General features: G+C 35.2%; 1 protein-coding gene across 5 annotated transcripts in view; it reads left to right on the top strand.

The window, feature by feature from the left end:
• RABGAP1L (RAB GTPase activating protein 1 like) overlaps positions 1-18,029 on the top strand; it is a 689,556-nt gene that overhangs the window by 632,218 nt on the left and 39,309 nt on the right. For all 5 annotated transcript variants that reach the window (XM_051998907.1, XM_051998909.1, XM_051998911.1 and 2 more), the window contains one exon: positions 17,726-17,818. In XM_051998907.1, coding sequence (XP_051854867.1) covers positions 17,726-17,818 — 93 coding nt within the window. The remainder of the gene's footprint in view (positions 1-17,725; positions 17,819-18,029) is intronic.

Genomic DNA, 18,029 nt, shown 5'->3' with positions numbered 1-18,029 from the left:
GACAGCTTCTTGTCCCTAAAAATTAATCATTATTATCATTATCTCTTTTTTGGCTCCAATATTTGAAGTGCAATATTTGAATTTTGCATAGGATCTATGATTTCATTAGCACAGAACACTCCAAATTGGGAACTCCCTTTACTGATCTGAGTTGCAGCCTGTAATTTAGTTAGATCAGTTCTAGGACATTTCAATGCTTGAAATTAAAAAACAAATAATGTTATTTTTTAACCATAATATATTCAGAAGATACTTCATTTAATAGCTGTTTATTAATTACCTTCCAGACAGATGACCATACTAATTATTTTAAATTATATAAAGGGTCATACAGCTTATTTGGAAAACTGATATTTACACATGAAAAATTAAACAATTAGAAATATGTGATAAATGTCAAATGAGTGATACAGGTGTAGATGCTATAGGTATTTAGTCAAGACAACAAGCATTTTTAGTGGGGTTTTTTGGTTGTTGAGTTTTTTGTTTTGTTTTGTTTTGTTTTGTTTGGGTTTTTGCAAGTGACTTTCCCTGGGACATACAGCTAGGAAGTGTTAAATGTCTTAAGATAGGACTCAGATCCTCCTGACTCTAGGGTCAGTGCTCTATCCACTGTGCAATCCAGCTGCCTGGAGTAAGCCCACGCTATGTGCCAAGCATTGTGTTAAGCATTGGATCTACAAAGAGGCAAAAGACAAATGTTGCTCTCAAGGAGCATGTAGAAAAGTGAGAAATCATTGTGAGCTGAAATAAAGGAGGAAAGTTTCATGTAGGAGGTGGAATTTGAACAAGTTTGAAACATGAATTAGGTTTGGATAGGAAGAGAATGTTTCATGAGTGACAAATGGAGTGAGATTCAGCACAGAGCAACCTGTGTTAAGCAAACACTAAAATAGCCTGGCTGGCTCGTCTGGATTTTGGGGACTAGTAGAACCTAAGATAGAAAAATTAAGCTGGCACAAGATTTTAGAGGACTCTTAATACCAAATATAACACATTTGGACTTTATATGTAGGCCTTGAGAAACAACTGTAGATTTGATCAGGAAAGAAAACAGGAAATTAGTAGATCAAAAGCATCACGATATGGAATGGATTTGATAGCAGCAAACTAAAGACAGAGAAATAAGTTTGAAGGCTATTGCAATAATTGTTATAGTCAGACACCTGTGAAAAATGCTAAGAATTTTAATTTCCCGCAATAATATTGTCAAATCTACACTAAAGGAATCTTTTGGAGGCAATTACATCTGTTCATTGCTCAGATTTTGCTCTGATGTGCTGCCCCCAGAGAAATGCCCATTCTGAAAGCTCCAGAAGAGATTACCACCAGGATGTACTTATTCCTAACTGTGAAGTATTCAAAACACATCAGATAATTTTTCTCTTAATACTCTCAACTGAGCTGAAAAATACATCCATTTAAGTTTGAGCTCAATGGCATACTACTTACATAATTATAATAATAAGACTGGAAAAGGACCAGGAAAGATTATTTGAATTATCCTCTTGCCTTGAAATTGGAATGAAACAGAATGATTCCAGACCTGTGAAAATTTATCCTATTTGAAGGGCCTCCAGAAAAAGCTTACCACAGCCTTCATTGGTAACCCCTTCTGTAGTTGGCTCCAATAACAAAAAAAAGTCAGGAAGTTTGTTGGGATAGAAAATGAGTTCATTTGGAATTGAGTACAAATCCTTGGTGAATGAATCAAAATAGGAGATAGTTCAAAAGATTGGCTTAGAGGCAAGCTACTTTTGAATTATTACTATTCTCTGAATAATAATTACTATAGCTAATAATTGTATAGTGTTTTAAGCTTTGCAAAGTGCTTTCAAAACACTAGAAGGTAAATATTTTTATTATCCCAATTTTTGTTGTTTAGTCATTTCAGTCATGTTTTACTTTACTATTTGGGGGTTTTCTTGATACTGGAGTGGTTTGACATTTCCTTCTCCAAGTCATTTAACAGATGAGGAACTGAGGCAAACAGCATAACAAAGCTAATAAGGTCTGAGACCATACTTGCACTCATCAAGAGGAATCTTCCTGACTCCAGCCCCCCTATCCAGATGTACCCCTAATTTTGCAGAGGAAGAAACTGAGACCGTGGGAGAGTTTATGACTTGCCTAACTCATATAACTAGTCAGGCTAAATTCCTGAAACTAAATTTGAATTCAGGCCTTGATTTCAAATCCAGAGCACTATCAGACATAAGTGGCCTAGTTTCCCATACTTGAAGAAGAGTTATCCATGACTCCCACCTGTATCTTACACCCTACATCAGATGACCTTTTTATCTGTCAATTCTATCTCTACAATGTCTCTTCTTATTTCTTTCTATCCCCTCCTTCCCACTCCCACTTCCATGAAGAAAAACCAAGTCCTTATTACCTCATACTTGAGTGACTGGAGTGACTTCATAATTGTTCTCTCCCCAATTTATCCTTCCTCTATTCATCTATTGTTGTCATTTTATCTTACTTACTAAAGCATCATCCTGCTTATTTTTCATAGGCTTCTCTGCTTTAGTTCTACTCCCCTGTTGTACATTAGCCAAAGTATATTCATTTCTTCTCGTCAAAACACCTTGTCCTTTCCAGCTCTTCCTTTATGCCTGGCACACAATAAGTGTACACAATAAGTGCTTAATAAATGCTCCATGTTTGATGCTATTGAATGCCTTCCCTACATGTCTTGGCATGTTTACATTCTAACCCATGCTTCAAGGGTAACCTACCCCAGATGCCATTTCTTCAGCAAAATGTTCCCAGATTGCCATTATCAGGAATCTTCCTTATGACATTTTTGTAGATTTTGCCTTATAAATATCAACCCTTTAAGGTATTTTAAAATATCTTTTAGACTGTATTTTTTTTTCAGTGTCTTATTTATGGTTCCCTGAATCTGGTGCAATATTATTGAATAAATAGTCCAAAAAGGCAATATTGAGATTGGTAGGTAGAAATTGTAGAGAGTCTAAGGAAGAGTTTTTAATAATTAAAAATGTCCAAAAAGGGAGTAGAAAATGGATTACTTTGCCCTTGAGATGTCCCTGGAAGTTTTTGGCAAAGATTGAATCACCTCTTGTCAAAGAAATGAAAGATGTCAAGGATATATTAAATGGAATTTCTAGTTCTTAAAAAGTAAGTAGAGATCTTAACTCTAGTGAAGTGCTAGAAAGTTATATGTGGAAAGTGTCCTTGTAACTGCGTAAAGTTTCTACTTGAGTCGGTGATAATTGCTAAAATGCATAAAAAGCTGAATTTTACTTTTAGTTCAGAATGAAACAAAGGCTAGAGTATAATGTTAATGCCATTCTATGATACTAGAATCAGAAGTTCATATTTAAATTTATTTCTCAATGTCTTCTCTGTCAATTTTTGCTTTAGATACAGAAAATGGAAAAATTTGCACGAAATTCCTTTCACTTACAAAACCATTCCTGTGCCAGCTCGTCCATGAAGTGTTTGCCTTTTTAAAAAAAAATTCTAAATAAAATTCTAAGTAAATATAGTGAGCCAGTCTAGGAGGAAAGGAGGAAAACCAAAATGAATAGATAAAGATAATTGAAGGAATATAAGATTAAGAAAAGAAAAAAAGGAAAATACCTAAATCTGATAATTTAGGCATACTGAAAAATTATGAACTGAAGGCATAGGGACAGTAGAAATCTTTCACTTCCTTTTTGTTCTATACTTTCCTAATCCTTTTTTTTTTTTTTTGTAAAATAGTAACATTTTTTCCCTATACATAGTAAAATTTCTTCTTAGTGATGATTTTTCAGGTCTTTCTTTCTAAATTTTGCCTTTGGGTTGAAAACTTGAATCTTATATGGATGGTTTTAGAATCATCCTTGAGCTTCTACTAGCCAAGTCACTTTCATTGAGTTTCTCCTCACTCGTAAAAATAAAATCTAGATAATTGAAATAATATAAAATATTGCTTCTTTCTCTTTGCTCCCCAATTTTTTTTGTTTTCCCCTCTCAGATAGTTATTGTTTAATTCACCTTCCCAAGAGATAATTTTTTCCAGATTTGACCACCATCGGTTTTGCATATTAGTCTTTTGAATTACATTTCTTATAGTGTAACCGTATGCTATAGCTTTTTAAGGGAAGGGGAATACTTATGTATCTCATTTTCTATCAAATCCATTGTGACCAGAATCTTAAAGTACTTACTAAGGCTTCTTAGCAATCTTACTATGGTGAAAAGGACAGGACAGTAATCTTATCTGCTTGGATGATTAGAAAGAACAAGGAAATCTTAGGTTACTTTTTTTTTTTTTTTTTTTTTTTACCTGCAACTCTATTAAAGTTGAGTCTTAAATAAGCTTAATTAACTTTCTGAAAAAGAAGAGTATCATGTTTCCATGACCTAAGTTTGAGAAAACATCTAGTTAATGTACTATCTGGATTCCGACCAATACTGTTATAACATGTAACAGGATCCTAGTGGATTGTATACCATCTTAGATCTTAATTTTTAGCACTTTTTAATCATTGCTATTATTCTCTAGTTAACATTGTGTTATAATCTTTAACTGATAAACTTCTAGCCAAAAAATCACTTAAAAACTCGATTTAATTTTAGACATACTATACCTTTTTTTTTTTTTTTTAAAGAGCATTGAAACACTCAGCAACTTAATAAATTATTAAGACGTGGCTTTACAACTTTTAAAAGAGAATGAGCATTGTGTATCCCCATGCTTGAACATACACTAACGATTAATGAATATAGTAAGAATGGGTATGCATTTGTTGTTGGGTTGTTTTTCAGTTATCTCTGAACTCTTTATGACCCCATTTGAGATTTTCTTGGCCAAGGCACTGGGATAGTTTTTCATTTCCCTTTTCAGCTCATTTTATAGACAGGGAAAACTGAAGTAGACAGGATTAAATGACTTACCCAGGGTCACACAGCTAATAAGTGTCTGAGGCTGGATTTAAACTCAAGAAAATGAGTTTCAATGTGAAAAGGAATGGAGGAAAGGATATCACTTGTAAATCCAGAAAGAAACATGCAAAAAGACTGGCACCAAGGAACATGGGCTTTTGATGGAGGAAACATTTCCTTCCTATTTTCCTTCAGATAATATCCCTGAAGCTAGATCCTTTGTTCCATACAAAAGTTGATAAAATGGGGATGATTTTGGGTCAGGGTACTTTATCCCTAATTTTTTTTTAAAAGTAGAAAACTTTGTTAGCTCTCAATTGGCCCAAATCAATCCAAGTTATTTAGATGATTTTTCCAATATAATGAATAATTTGTGTTGTGTTTGTTCCAAGGTATTTCTAATCCTTTTATCCTCAATAGAATATCACACCACATCCTGTGAACGCTTAATAAAAACTTACTAGCTGGCAAGTAACATTGGACCTAAGAGGGGAATAAACTCCTCTTTGTCTGGGACCAGTGACTCTATAAAGATTGCATCTGTCCTTTTTAAGCCACTTAACTTAGCACTTTCTAAATTGCCCTACAGTTTATTTTTCTCACACTGGGCTTAGTTGAGCAAATCTAATCAATGAAACAGTGATTTATTAATAATAAAATCAAACTAAAAATAACTTGCTTTTCTGTAGCACTTGAAGATTTACAAAATGGTTTCCCAGAAGCTATGAAGTTTGTCATATAAGTATTATTATTCTCATTCCCCTCATTTTTGCAGATTAGAAAACTCTGGAACTCATAAAGGATGATATAACATCCCTTGGGGTCACCATAGCCAAGAGTTGTGATTTGAATCCAAATCTTTTTGACTCTACATCTAAACACTTTTCCCACTTGAATCTGTTGGCTCTCATGTTATATTCCCATGGCCTGAGGAGGTTAATTCACTTACCAGTGTGCCAATCTTATTTCTCATTTTCAGTGCAGTGTCTCCATTTCATAAATTGGAGAAACAAGTATGGAGATTATGTGACCTTCTAAGATCTCATAGTCCATCAGTGATTAAATGGGCAGAATTTAGCTTTCTTGACACATTGACTAAACCATTAGACCATTTTTGTTATTTATTTTTTACTCTTGAAATATTTCACCAGGATAGATTCCTTCTGGGTATCTGCTACATTTTGTTTGTTTTGAGTTGTATGGATTTTGGGGAAAGGGAATTATTTGGTCATATTTTTCCTTTTGGCATATTATATTAATGTGTGATTATCACTATTAATAGTAGGATTCCCATAAGTCCCCCTTCAGAAATCAAGCTATTAATCCCCACAATGGATGGGTAATTGTAATCTTTACAGACCTTTGCTTTTGCATCAACAAGGAATGGTTCTTTTCTAGCAATATCATTAGAGCAATCATTTTGGATTTATATATGTTGGTATTTATAACTTGTCATTAATTGATGCTGACTGATTCTCCAAAGTCAGATCTCAGTCAGTGAATTGGAATTCAAATATCTAGCTATTTTATTCATATTTATACTATAATCTGCTATTTGAGAAAAAACCTTCCAAATTTGTTCACTTAGGAGAGAGAAATTTTGTAGAGCCATGCCCATAAAACTACAGCCCAAATTCAAATGAAATTTTTATCATTTGTTTCGCAGGTTCATCCTGCAGAATATTGTGACGCACTCTCTATTCTGTGATTTCCTGTTTGATCCCTGGTTGCAACAGGAAGTTTGTGTAACCAACCAGATTATGCTATTTTTTTTCCTCTGCCTATTCTAACTAAACTGGTTATTCTAGTAATGTTTCCAGTCTTACGTAATAATCAGGAATTGCATTTAAGTATTTGCTGATGAAAAGTCAAATTACATTTATTAGTTCATTTTTTTAAAATTTGCATAGATGATTCAAGCTTCAAAATTTACTGGTAGAGTCCTTATTAATCAAACAGCAATACAGGTATCTCCATGACAACTGTGGTGGTTTTACTAAACTGAGTCCCAAGGCTGTTTCTATGCAATATAATTCTGCAAAGATATCTTAAATGTCTGCTATATGCAAGATAACTATGCCAGACCCTAATGCTACCCAGACAAAAAAGGAAAGGATTTCTTCCTTAAAGGATTTTGCATTACAGTAGTATTTAAAAGGCTGGTCCTGCCTATATTTTTAAAGTATAGAAGGAGGGACTCCATTTATATCTGAAAATGAAAGCTTTTTAACTGGAATTTTAAAGTCTGAAGTAGAAAAAGTGTACTTCTATTGGACTGTAGCTCTAACAGTTCATATATTTTCTAAATCCTATTATTTATTCATTTAAAACCCTAATCAAACCATCAAATAAAATAGATATAAAATTCTCTAACCAGCTACTTGTGAATAGAACCTTCCAGGTTGATAATGACATTTCTCTTTCCAAGATCAGAACATTCACATAGTTCCCTTTTTAGGAAAGTGCCCTGCTATCTATCTCTTCATGACTTGCCATGGCCTTATCCTTTAGATTCAATGTGTACATATTTAAAAGAAACATTTGGTATACTTACATTTCAACCTCATTCTCACCAAGAACACATTCATGAAATAGACTACGTGTTATGTGAATTAAAAGTAATACACCTGCAAAGTGTTCCATTACTGCCAAGCTGTAAAATCCTAAAATTCTGAGAATCATAACTCTTAATATCCTCTCCAATTAATGAAACAATACTTTTGTCACATTTCTCTGTATGTTATAATTGCAAACCCAATGAAAATTTTGGTTTTTTCTTTTTCTTTTCTTTCTTTTCTTTCTTTTTTTTTTTTTCTTTTTTTTTTTTTTTTTTTTGCTGAGGCCATTGGGGTTAAGTGACTTGCCCAAAGTCACAGAGCTAGGACATGTTAAGTGTCTGAGATCTGATTAGAACTCAGGTCCTCCTGACTTCAGGGCTGGTGCTCTAATCACTGTGCCACCTAGCTGCCCCATTTTTCTTTAGCAGAAGCTATATAGACAGATACACATATGTTTATATGTGGATAAAGATAAATATATTCATATATGATAACATTTTGGTGTTATTTTGTACCTATTCATTTATATATGAGAGTAGGGTCAGGATCATACCAGATAGGAAAAGTATTGTCTAGGTGAAAGTTCAAGACAAAATTTAGTGTATTAGGAGATGGAAAGATAAGCAGGTTTTGTAAACTACAAGAAACTTCTAATGTTGGCCCTACCCTAGGACCAGATAACTTATATCAGATCTTGTTAAAGAAAGTAGAAATCAATATTGCAAAAGCTTCAGAACACAGTTTTATGAGCCTGCTACATTCTGGGGTAAACTATGAAGATTGAAAAGTAGCTAAGACAATACTATTATTTATGAATAAGTTCTAAAATCTGTGACAAGTCTATAAGTCATTAGGTTTAAATAGTTTGAAAAGCTAGAGAAATCAAATGAAGAATACAGATCCACAAATTTTCAACTTAATACGAATTTAAGTAGTTAATGTATATTAGCATTTTATTAATGTATAAAATCTTTACAAGCATATTCAGATACAAAAGATGCACCAAGGGCCAAATCAATTTAAATCTGTCATGATTTCAAATCTTACTTTTTAAATGACCCTGGAGAAGAATAATTGAGAAAATACCTCATTGAGAGAGTGTCCTAAAATCTTCAGTTATTTCCCATTGCCTCCTAAGGAACATTCAAACATCTCTTCCTGCTATTCAAGGCCTTCAACAATCTGGTGTCATGCTGCCTTTCCAGCCTTATCTATAAATATAATTTTCTATTTATCTGAACTGATTACATACCCTGAATACCCATGAATACATACATAGCTGCCTATACCTCGAATATCCTTCCTCTTCTTGGTTTCCTAAAAGCTAACCTTTCTTTAAAGTCAACCTCAGTTATCACCTCCTCAGCTGATAATGCTTCCTTCACACCTCATTTGTAATTTGCACTTTTCTAATGTATTAGAGCTGCTAGGTAGTGTGGTAGTTAAAGCCCTGGGCATGGAGTCAGGGAGACCTGACTTCAGTCTGGCTTCAGACACTTAATAGCTGTGTGACTGACCCTAGGCAAGTTACTTAATTTTGTTTGCCTCAGTTTCTTCAACTGTAAAATGAGCTGGAAAAGGAAATGACCCTATTACTGTCTTTACCAAGAAAACCTCAGTTGTGAGGTCATGAAGAAAAAGTCAAACATAACTGAAAAACTGACAACACATTTATCATATAATAATATGTAATTTAGTTATTTCTGTGCTTTAATTCCCCTCCCCAATGGGTTGTTTGATCTTCGAAAGTAGAGATCCTGTCTTATCTAAACCTTGTATCTCCTCTGTAAGAAATGACCAGCAGGATGAATACAGAGAGGCTTGGAGAGACTTAAGTGAACTGATGCTAAGTGAAATGAGCAGAACCAGGAGAACATTATATACCTCAACAACGATACTGTATGAGGATGTATTCTGATGGAAGAGGATTTCTTTGACAAAGAGACTTAACTCAGTTTCAATTGATAAATGATGGACAGAAGCAGCTACGCCCAAAGAAGAACACTGGGAAATGAATGTGAACTATTTGCATTTTTGTTTTTCTTCCCGGGTTATTTTTACCTTCTGAATCCAGTTCTCCCTGTGCAACAAGAGAACTGTTCGGTTCTGCAGACATATATTGTATCTAGGATATACTGCAACATATCTAACATATATAGGACTGCTTGCTATCTATGGTGGGGGGAGGGGGAGGGAGAGGAAAAATCAGAACAGAAGCAAGTGCAAGGGATAATGTTGTAAAAAAAATTACCCTGGCATGGATTCTGTCAATATAAAGTTATTATAAAATAAAGTAAAAAAAAAAAAAAAAACTCCTACCACTCTTAACTCATGAGCCCCAATTGGTGCACTTGTCATTGATAATCAACCAATAGATATAATTAGCTCTTAATAAAAGCATTTACGAAGATGTTAGTGTTTTTTTTTAGTAACTACAAAATAATCTGATAAACTTCAAACACATTCTTCAATAAATATACAGAACATCCCATGGAAAGAATAGGCTTAAATAAGAGCGCAGCAGTTATGAGGCACATATGTGATACATATATAGTGAAGGCAACTCACAACTTCTAGTATTACAGTGCTTTGCAGACCTATCTATAGAATCCTCATCCTGGGTTCCAGTTATCTTATTTCTCCAATGCTCATTTGGCAGGGATCATACTCCTTGAAGCTGTTTCTTCCATCATATTACTGTCTCTCCATATCCTTGTGTTCCTGTCTTGTTTTTCTCTGCTCCCCACTGAAAGTTATCTCATGCTGGTCTAAGAACTCCTCTTCAAATTTACCTGGCTGATTGTGGGGGTAGGGGGATGAAAGAGAAATTCACTTCCCTTGCTCTGAAGGGTTCTTTTCTAAAAGTTGCTCCCATTTGCACTCTTTCCCACTTTTGAATTTAAACTGTTCTGAGCCTTGACTGAAGCAAGTACCTAAAGATTTTACCTATTTAAAACCCTCAGGAATATGGCTAGTTTGTTTTCTCAGACAATCATGTTGTTTCCTTCACCTAGAGAAATATTTGTATCTCATAAAGGGATCCAAGATGTAGTTGCATCACAATTGGTTTATTTCCTCATTAATATTGTGATTACATGCTGAGCCTTCTGAGACTATATCTAACTGAAGCTGGGAGGGGAACCCGTGTGTGTGTGTGTGTGTGTGTGTGTGTGTGTGTGTGTGTGTACACATGCACACATAAATTTAAAGATAGAAAAATAATATATAGATGTATTTCACATATTTATATATTATTTTCCCTCCAAATTTTAAAAAATCTTTTAAGTGGTATTCTGCCACCATTAGTGATTAAGATTCTATTAGGTTTTATAGACTAATTGTTGTCTAATATATGAAGTTTAATTACAAATCAATTATCTCCTAAATGCTTTTAAGATTTTTAAAAAGTGGGTACATAAAGCCTCCTGATTAAAGAATGTAAACAAATATTAACAGTAGTGAAGTGGATAGAAAGGGACTTATTTCTTAAAATAGTCATCTGGTAAAAGGACAAGTCAGATGTACAGAGGGAAGTGTGTAGTATAATAGTGACTGGGACTTTGAGATAAAGAATGTGTACTCTTATAGAACACAGTCTTCCTGTGTTAAGTCAACAGCAAGCAAGCAAGCCTCTATTAAGCATTTAGATGGGCATGGTATTAAGCACTAGCAATATAAAGAAAAGCAAAAACACTCCTTGCTCTCCAGGAGCTCACAGACTAAAGGAGAGACAGCATGCAAAAAATTAAATATAAAAAAAGCTATAAAGAGGATAAATGGGAGAAGTCAGCAGAGGGAAGGGAGAACTGGGAAGAATGCTTCTTGAAGAAAACTAGGACGTAGAAATGATGATGGGAATGTACACAGAATGTTATGTTCAAGGAGACCAGTGTTAATAGATTGAAGAGTACATGGGAAAAGAATTAAGCTTTAAAACAGCAGCAGCAACTGGTAAGGTGGAAGTGGGCCAGATTATGAAGGGCTTTGAATGCCAAACAAAATTCTGTTTGATATTGGAGTGATAGGAAAAGACTGGCATTTAGTGAGTAGGGAGGCGATAGGGTGGTATGGGCAGACTTTCACTAGAGGAAGATCCTTTTAAAAGCTGAATAGAAGGTGAACTAGAGTAGAGAGAAAGATGAAGTACAGAGATCAAGCAGAACATGATTGAAGTGGTCCAGGGGTGAGGTGAGATGATAAAGTGCCCCAAAGTGATGGCAGTATCAGAAGAGAGAACAAGAAGAAATGTTAGAGGTAAATTGACAAACCTTGAATGCCCTATGTTGGCTCTGAGGAGGGAGAAAGAGTAAAGAATCAGAAGTGATTCTTGGGTTATAAGCCTAGGTGACTGGGAGGATGATAGTGCTCTTGACAATAATAGCAATTTAAGGAAGAGGAAAGGTTTGTTTGGTGTAGTGTTTGGCACATGATGTTTAATAAATGAATGAGTGTAAGAATGAATAATAGTAATCTTTAACCATGTCCTTAGACTTTCAAGCCTTTTTAAGACATTCAGAAGCTAGTTCCTGCTTTGTCTCCCAGAAGTGACCATTATACAGTCTCCATTCCAGATAAATTGACTTATTGTTATTCCCTCCAGGTTATATTACCTAAATACCTCTGCCTGGAATTTTCACCTTCCTTTCTTTGAAGAATCAAGTCACCTGCCTTTGAGAGTCAAGGCCCATCTCACTTACTGTCTCTAATAAGATCAACATGTGTACTTGCTCACACTTATTTACTTTATGTATCAGCGTCTTTCAGAAAAATGTTTTCATTTTTGTCTTGTATCCTCAGCACTTAGAGCAGTACATGGTGTCTAACAGATAGTTAACAAATTTTCTGATAAATTGAACCAGAAATGAATTGTTAAGCCTTCCTGACTCTACTTCTTCACCTGCCATGCCACTTTAAAGTATATGACAGCTTAGGAACCTTATATCTGTTCAAGAGAGTAAGGAATTGTTTTTAACTTAAATTTTCTACAGAATCCATAATAGTGGTAATATATATTCAAACTTTGGTTTATCAATCAGTAAGCATTTATTAAGCGCCTACTATGTTTCAACCTCTTTCCTTATGTTTATTACAAACACATTTCAATCTGAGGTCTTTCTGAGTTGTCACCTGGAAAACTTCAGTAGACTAGTTTGACTGGTTTAATTTGCCAAGATGCAAGTATGTTTATTGGTCTACCACTAGCAGAACACAAGGAATTGTACAATAGATCATGATGATAAACTACTGAAAGCATTCCCAATCTGGGGTGGTTCTTATGTATATTGTTCCTATTGCTGGGCTATCTCCTAATTTATTTCATGTTCTTGTGATTTTTATGCAATGCTCAGTACTTATTATTATGAAAAGCAATATGCATTTTGGAAGTAGTCCTGTTCTTGTGATTAGATAAGATCTGGATTTGAATTTTGAGACACTTACTGTGACCAACTCTACTGGCCTCAATTTCTCATCTGTAAAATGAGAAGACTACTTACTGTTCAGAAAGATCAGATATGCAAAGTGTTTTACAAAGCACCAAGTGTCAGCTGTTATTGTCATAAAGTATCATTTTTATATGATGGGCATTATACAGTTTCTAGAGGTTATCTGTAATGGATGCAATAGAGAGTCATGTCCTCCACTTGAGAATAATAATAGGTAAGATAGGTATTAATGAAGTGGGTAGGACCCTAAAATGATTAATGTCTGTAGACTGCTATTCCTTCAAGTAAACTGGTGATTAGGTTAATGAATTCCTTAAGTTTTGAATTACATTAAAATAATTTTTGTTAAAGAGAGGGATATCTATGCTCCACATTGAGAATAATAGGTTGTTTTATGACATGCCCCATAGTTGCAGGGAGAGACGTGCTGTTCTTTTCATTAGAAGTGCATAATTAAAGAGTTTTCTTACTGTTTCGTCACAATTGGATATGATCTTTTTTCCCATCCCCACCTAAATCTTTAGATCTTTTGTTGATAGGAAAATTTTTATCCCTTGTTCTATTGTCTAAAATAACCAGTCTTGCCCTGAAATGAAGTTTTTTAAATGACAACATCTTTGTGTTTTCTATTACTTCATAAATAACAGTAGTCCTAAACCATTACTCCTTTCTTTCCTTCCCATCTTTTTTTCTCCCCTTCATTTTATGCCAATCACAGGTGGATACTCAACATCACACCACAAGCACAAGATAAATAAGCTTGGATGGTATCCTAGCAACATATTGTTCTGGGAATCTGCTATGTTTCCCTGAGCGAGATCGAGCCAAGCAGCCTAGACTCCTGGCCAGATGGGAAAGGATTACCTTTTGAGGGTATTCAGCAGATTTCATTAAATTTTCATTTTGAAATTCAACTCTTAGCATAAAGAGTAAAATTAGTCAACTTTTTATATGAACTTGAATCACAGAAATTGTGATAATGGCAGTTGATTTTAGAAAAAGTCTTTCTGTGAACTAAACTTCCTGTGGTAGGTAGAAGAGCTTACTGTCTATTTGGGCAGCTCGTCTAAAAGATCATCTTGCTTAGCATCTTCAGACATTTGCTCTTTAGTCCCAGTGATATTCAGGAGACTGTACTTTAATCCAGCTTGGTGGTTTTTTTGTTTTTTTTTTTTTTAGTCCAGATGTTTTTCCATTGATTTGAACATATCATTTTATTGGCCTTGGGATATCTTAATACATATACAAGAAGGATCCCTGTAGGGAAGTGAGATTGCTGGTTCTAAATTAGTTGCAGAAAATAGTTTTTTTTTTTTTTAAGAGCTTATGATATTGTATCTAATGTTCTCATGCTCTCTCTCTCTCTCTCTCTCTCTCTCTCTCTCTCTCTCTCTCTCTCTCTCTCTCTCTCTCTCTCTCTCTTTCTCTCCTTCCCTTCCTCTCCGCCCCATAAGCTCTACAATTAGCAGGTAGTGGTTTATTCTCTGTTTCACTGCAGCTGGTCACAGATAGGCTGTTAATGGTCTCATAAAACAGAGAATAAAGAGGTAGTGTCTCATGACCAATTAGAAACCTTCATCAATGGCTATGAAATTTAGCAACTCCTTTGAAAATATATTTGCCAACCATTTATACTCTATATGATTTTTTTCTTTTGACTAAAAGAAATGTGGACAATTGTTGGCAAAATATAGAAAAAACTTGAGGCCAGAAAACAGCTGAAAAGTAGAAGATGTTATAAAGGGAAGTTGAGGAAATAGTTCAGGTAATCCCCAAGTTTGGAGGTAATTGTTACAGTAGAATTACTATAAGGTAGAATTAATGCTACAGGTTTGCTGACCATGTCACTACCTTGTTCAAAAATATTCAGTAATTATAGCATAAAATGAAAATTCTGTGACTATCAAATTATCAAAAATATCCAATGGCTATTCTTATCACATAAAATAAAAATTTCTTTGACTTTGCATTTATATGATTCTATAAAGTCTACCTTTCTATTCCTCCACTTCATGCTTTTTTGTTCTGTCTGTACTAGAAGTATCCCCCAATCTCCTGCATTCTCTGTCTGAATTCCTATAAGTTTCCCTTATGCTTGAGATCTGTTGTCTATTCATCTCTATCTGTTGAAATCTTGTTCATTTTTCAAGACTTGGCTTAGTTTTTCCTGATCATCCCCCAAGCTGAAAGTCATTCCATCATCCATGTTTCTTGAGAAGCTTGTCTCTTTCCCCATAATTTTAATTCTATCCATCCAACGCTCGCTCGCTCTCTCTCTCTCTCTCTCTCTCTCTCTCTCTCTCTCTCTCTCTCTCTCTCCCCCTCCCTCCCTCCCTCCCTCCCTCCTTCCTTCCCTCTTTTCCCCCGCCACCTCCCCCTTCTCCTTTCCTCCCTCTCCCCCCTTCCTTTTTCCTATTCCTTCCCTTAACTCTAATTGCCCCCTCCCCCCAAAAAAAATCCCCCATTGGATTGTTAATTTTAAGGACAGGATTCATGCCATTTCCTATCTTTTTATCTTCAACCCTAACACAGTCCCACAGTTTCTTGCACCTACAAGAAATTCGATTGAATTGAATTGTTGCAAGCTGTCACATTTAATCAAATAAGCTTGTGAAATTTGGTCAGAAGCAAGCATTTCAGGTCTCCCAATATTCAAAAAGGATATCCCTTGGTGGAAAGGACAGAATTTGAAAAGAGGAAGGAAGATGAGAAACAACAAATGACACCCTCATTTTCATCTAACAGATTCTATACCCAGTTTCCATGGAGTTCAGAAACAAACCAAAAGCTTCTGATTTAATTGACAATGGGCCTAAACCCTAGCAAGCAGTAAACTCACTTTTCTATTCATTCTGGCTTCTTGCCTTTCTCTGACACTAACAAGATAATTTGACTAAATACAGTTTTAAAAACAGTAACAGATTATTACAGTAGATATCCAGGGAAGTATGTATTGATCAGCAACTATGCCTTTTTGGCATTGTATGTTAGGAATGTACAGAAGCACTGAGAAGTTTATGAAATGTTATTTATCCACAAGAAAAACATCATGAATTCAGCAGATGGACTCACCAATAATCCCTACAGCGCCCTCTTCTTGTCTTTAACTTGAAAACTTAAAAAGAGGATGAATAATTAACCTCTACTAGAAAAAGTTGTGATAACAGGGATATTTCATAGGGAATAGAATAAAATACAATAGAAACTTTTTTTTCTATTTGAACTTCATATTAGAACAGCTTTTTCTAATTTCTATAAGAGTGTTGTGAGAAAGAATATTGGGGAGTTTGGAGAACATTTTTGAAGAGTTTTTCAGAAAAGAGGAAAACACAAAACAGCGCATAGATTAGGCAAAGTTCTCCCTGAACCAAAAGAGCCTTTATTCAATACGGCTTCAATTTCTGGCATTTCTTATTCTTTGGCAAACTTCTGGATTTGTTTTCTGGTGTATGGGAGACAGAGTGACATAATAAGCAGAGACTTGACAGAAGGAAGAGGATCTGGTCTTAATCCTCCCTCTGGCACAGACCAGCTAGTCCTGGGCAAATGTTCTAGGCAACTTTTTGAGACAAAGTTGCAGAGAAAGAGCCAACTTCCATTGGGAGGAGTTTCATGAAGGGCCCTTTCTATCCTAGTGCTGCTGGTAACCCAGTGGATAGAATACTGGGCTTGGAACCAAAACCTGAGTTCAGCCTTACTAGGTGTAAAATCCTGGGCAAGTCAGTTTACTTCTGTTTGCCTCAGTGTTCTCAACTGTAAAATGAGGGAGTGTTGTGTGCGCGTGTGATAACACCTACTTCCCAGGGTTGTCATGAGGATCATATGGCTTTACATTTGAAAAGCACAGTATGGCACATAGTAGATACTTAATAAACCTTTATTGACTGATAGACTTTAGTCCCTTCATTTTACTCAATGATGTGATATAGTGGAAAGAGCCAGGAGTTTGGAGAACTGGCTTGGAGTTGGGAACACCGGCTTGGAGTTGGGAACACCTGAACTCCAATACTTCCTCAAACTCTTACTGGTGGCGTTACCTTGTATAAGTGACATAATTTCAATTTGCCTCAGTTTCCTTAACTGTAAAATGGGGATAATAATAGTTTCTACTTCTCAGGGTTGTTATAAAGATCGAATGAGATGATATTTGTAAAACTGCTTAGCACAGTGCCAGGCACATAATAGGGGTTATATCAGTGCTTATTCCCTTTCCTTCCCTTCCCCACAAATCTAATCCTCCTCATTGTTTCTCCTATATAGTCTGTTTGAGGGTAAATATGAAGAGGTTTGGTGGGAAAGCCAAGTATAATCCTAATATTATTTAGTTAAAGTAATTCTTCATTTTAAATGCTTTAGTTTAAAAAGAAATTTAGGGGCAGCTAGGTGGCGTAGTGGATAGAGCACCACCCTGAAGTCAGGAAGACCTGAGTTCAAATCTGGTCTTAGACACTTAACACATCCTGCCTGTGTGACCCTGGGCAAGTCACTTAACCCCAATTGCCTCAGCCCCCCCAAAAAAAATAACATTAGAACTTAAAACATAAATTTCATTCTTTCTATTCCTCACTTAAACCCCTAGATATTATAGTGGTAGTGTTAAGTATACATGATTGTGAAATCGTTATAAACAGAAGTATAAACACTATTAAATGTATTGTTACACAAAAATTTTGAAAGTTTTTCAGTCCCAGATTCTATACTAAACAAGCTTTTGTGGGAAGTGCCTAAAGGTTCTCTTAAGTTTTTTTATCTATTGGGGAATATGTCAATCAAATCTTTCCTAGATTTTCTCCTTAAAATTGCTTTCCCTTCACTTTTAAGGTACCTACTAAGAAGTTGAAGAAATATGAGAAAGAGTATCAAACCATGCGAGAGAGTCAGCTGCAGCAAGAAGACCCTATGGATAGATACAAGGTACGGGAAGCATGAGAAAGTTCTTTCCACAGAATGTGCCCACGGTTCATCATTGTACCCTATGGAAAGTGATAGTTTGGGGGGGTGGGCTTTTTCTCTTCTCTGCGGATGCTTTGGAAACCCTACACTAATGCTTCATTGATAGGGATGTTTTCATTTTACCCCTATTTAATGGGGGCTCCAGAGTAGCCAAACATAATATTTCTTTTCT

Source organism: Antechinus flavipes, chromosome 4 (genome assembly GCF_016432865.1).
Source record: "Antechinus flavipes isolate AdamAnt ecotype Samford, QLD, Australia chromosome 4, AdamAnt_v2, whole genome shotgun sequence".
In the NCBI taxonomy this organism is placed as follows: domain Eukaryota; kingdom Metazoa; phylum Chordata; class Mammalia; order Dasyuromorphia; family Dasyuridae; genus Antechinus; species Antechinus flavipes.
The sequence above is the reverse complement of the archived record's forward strand: the minus strand, read 5'-3'. Positions and strand labels throughout refer to the sequence as shown.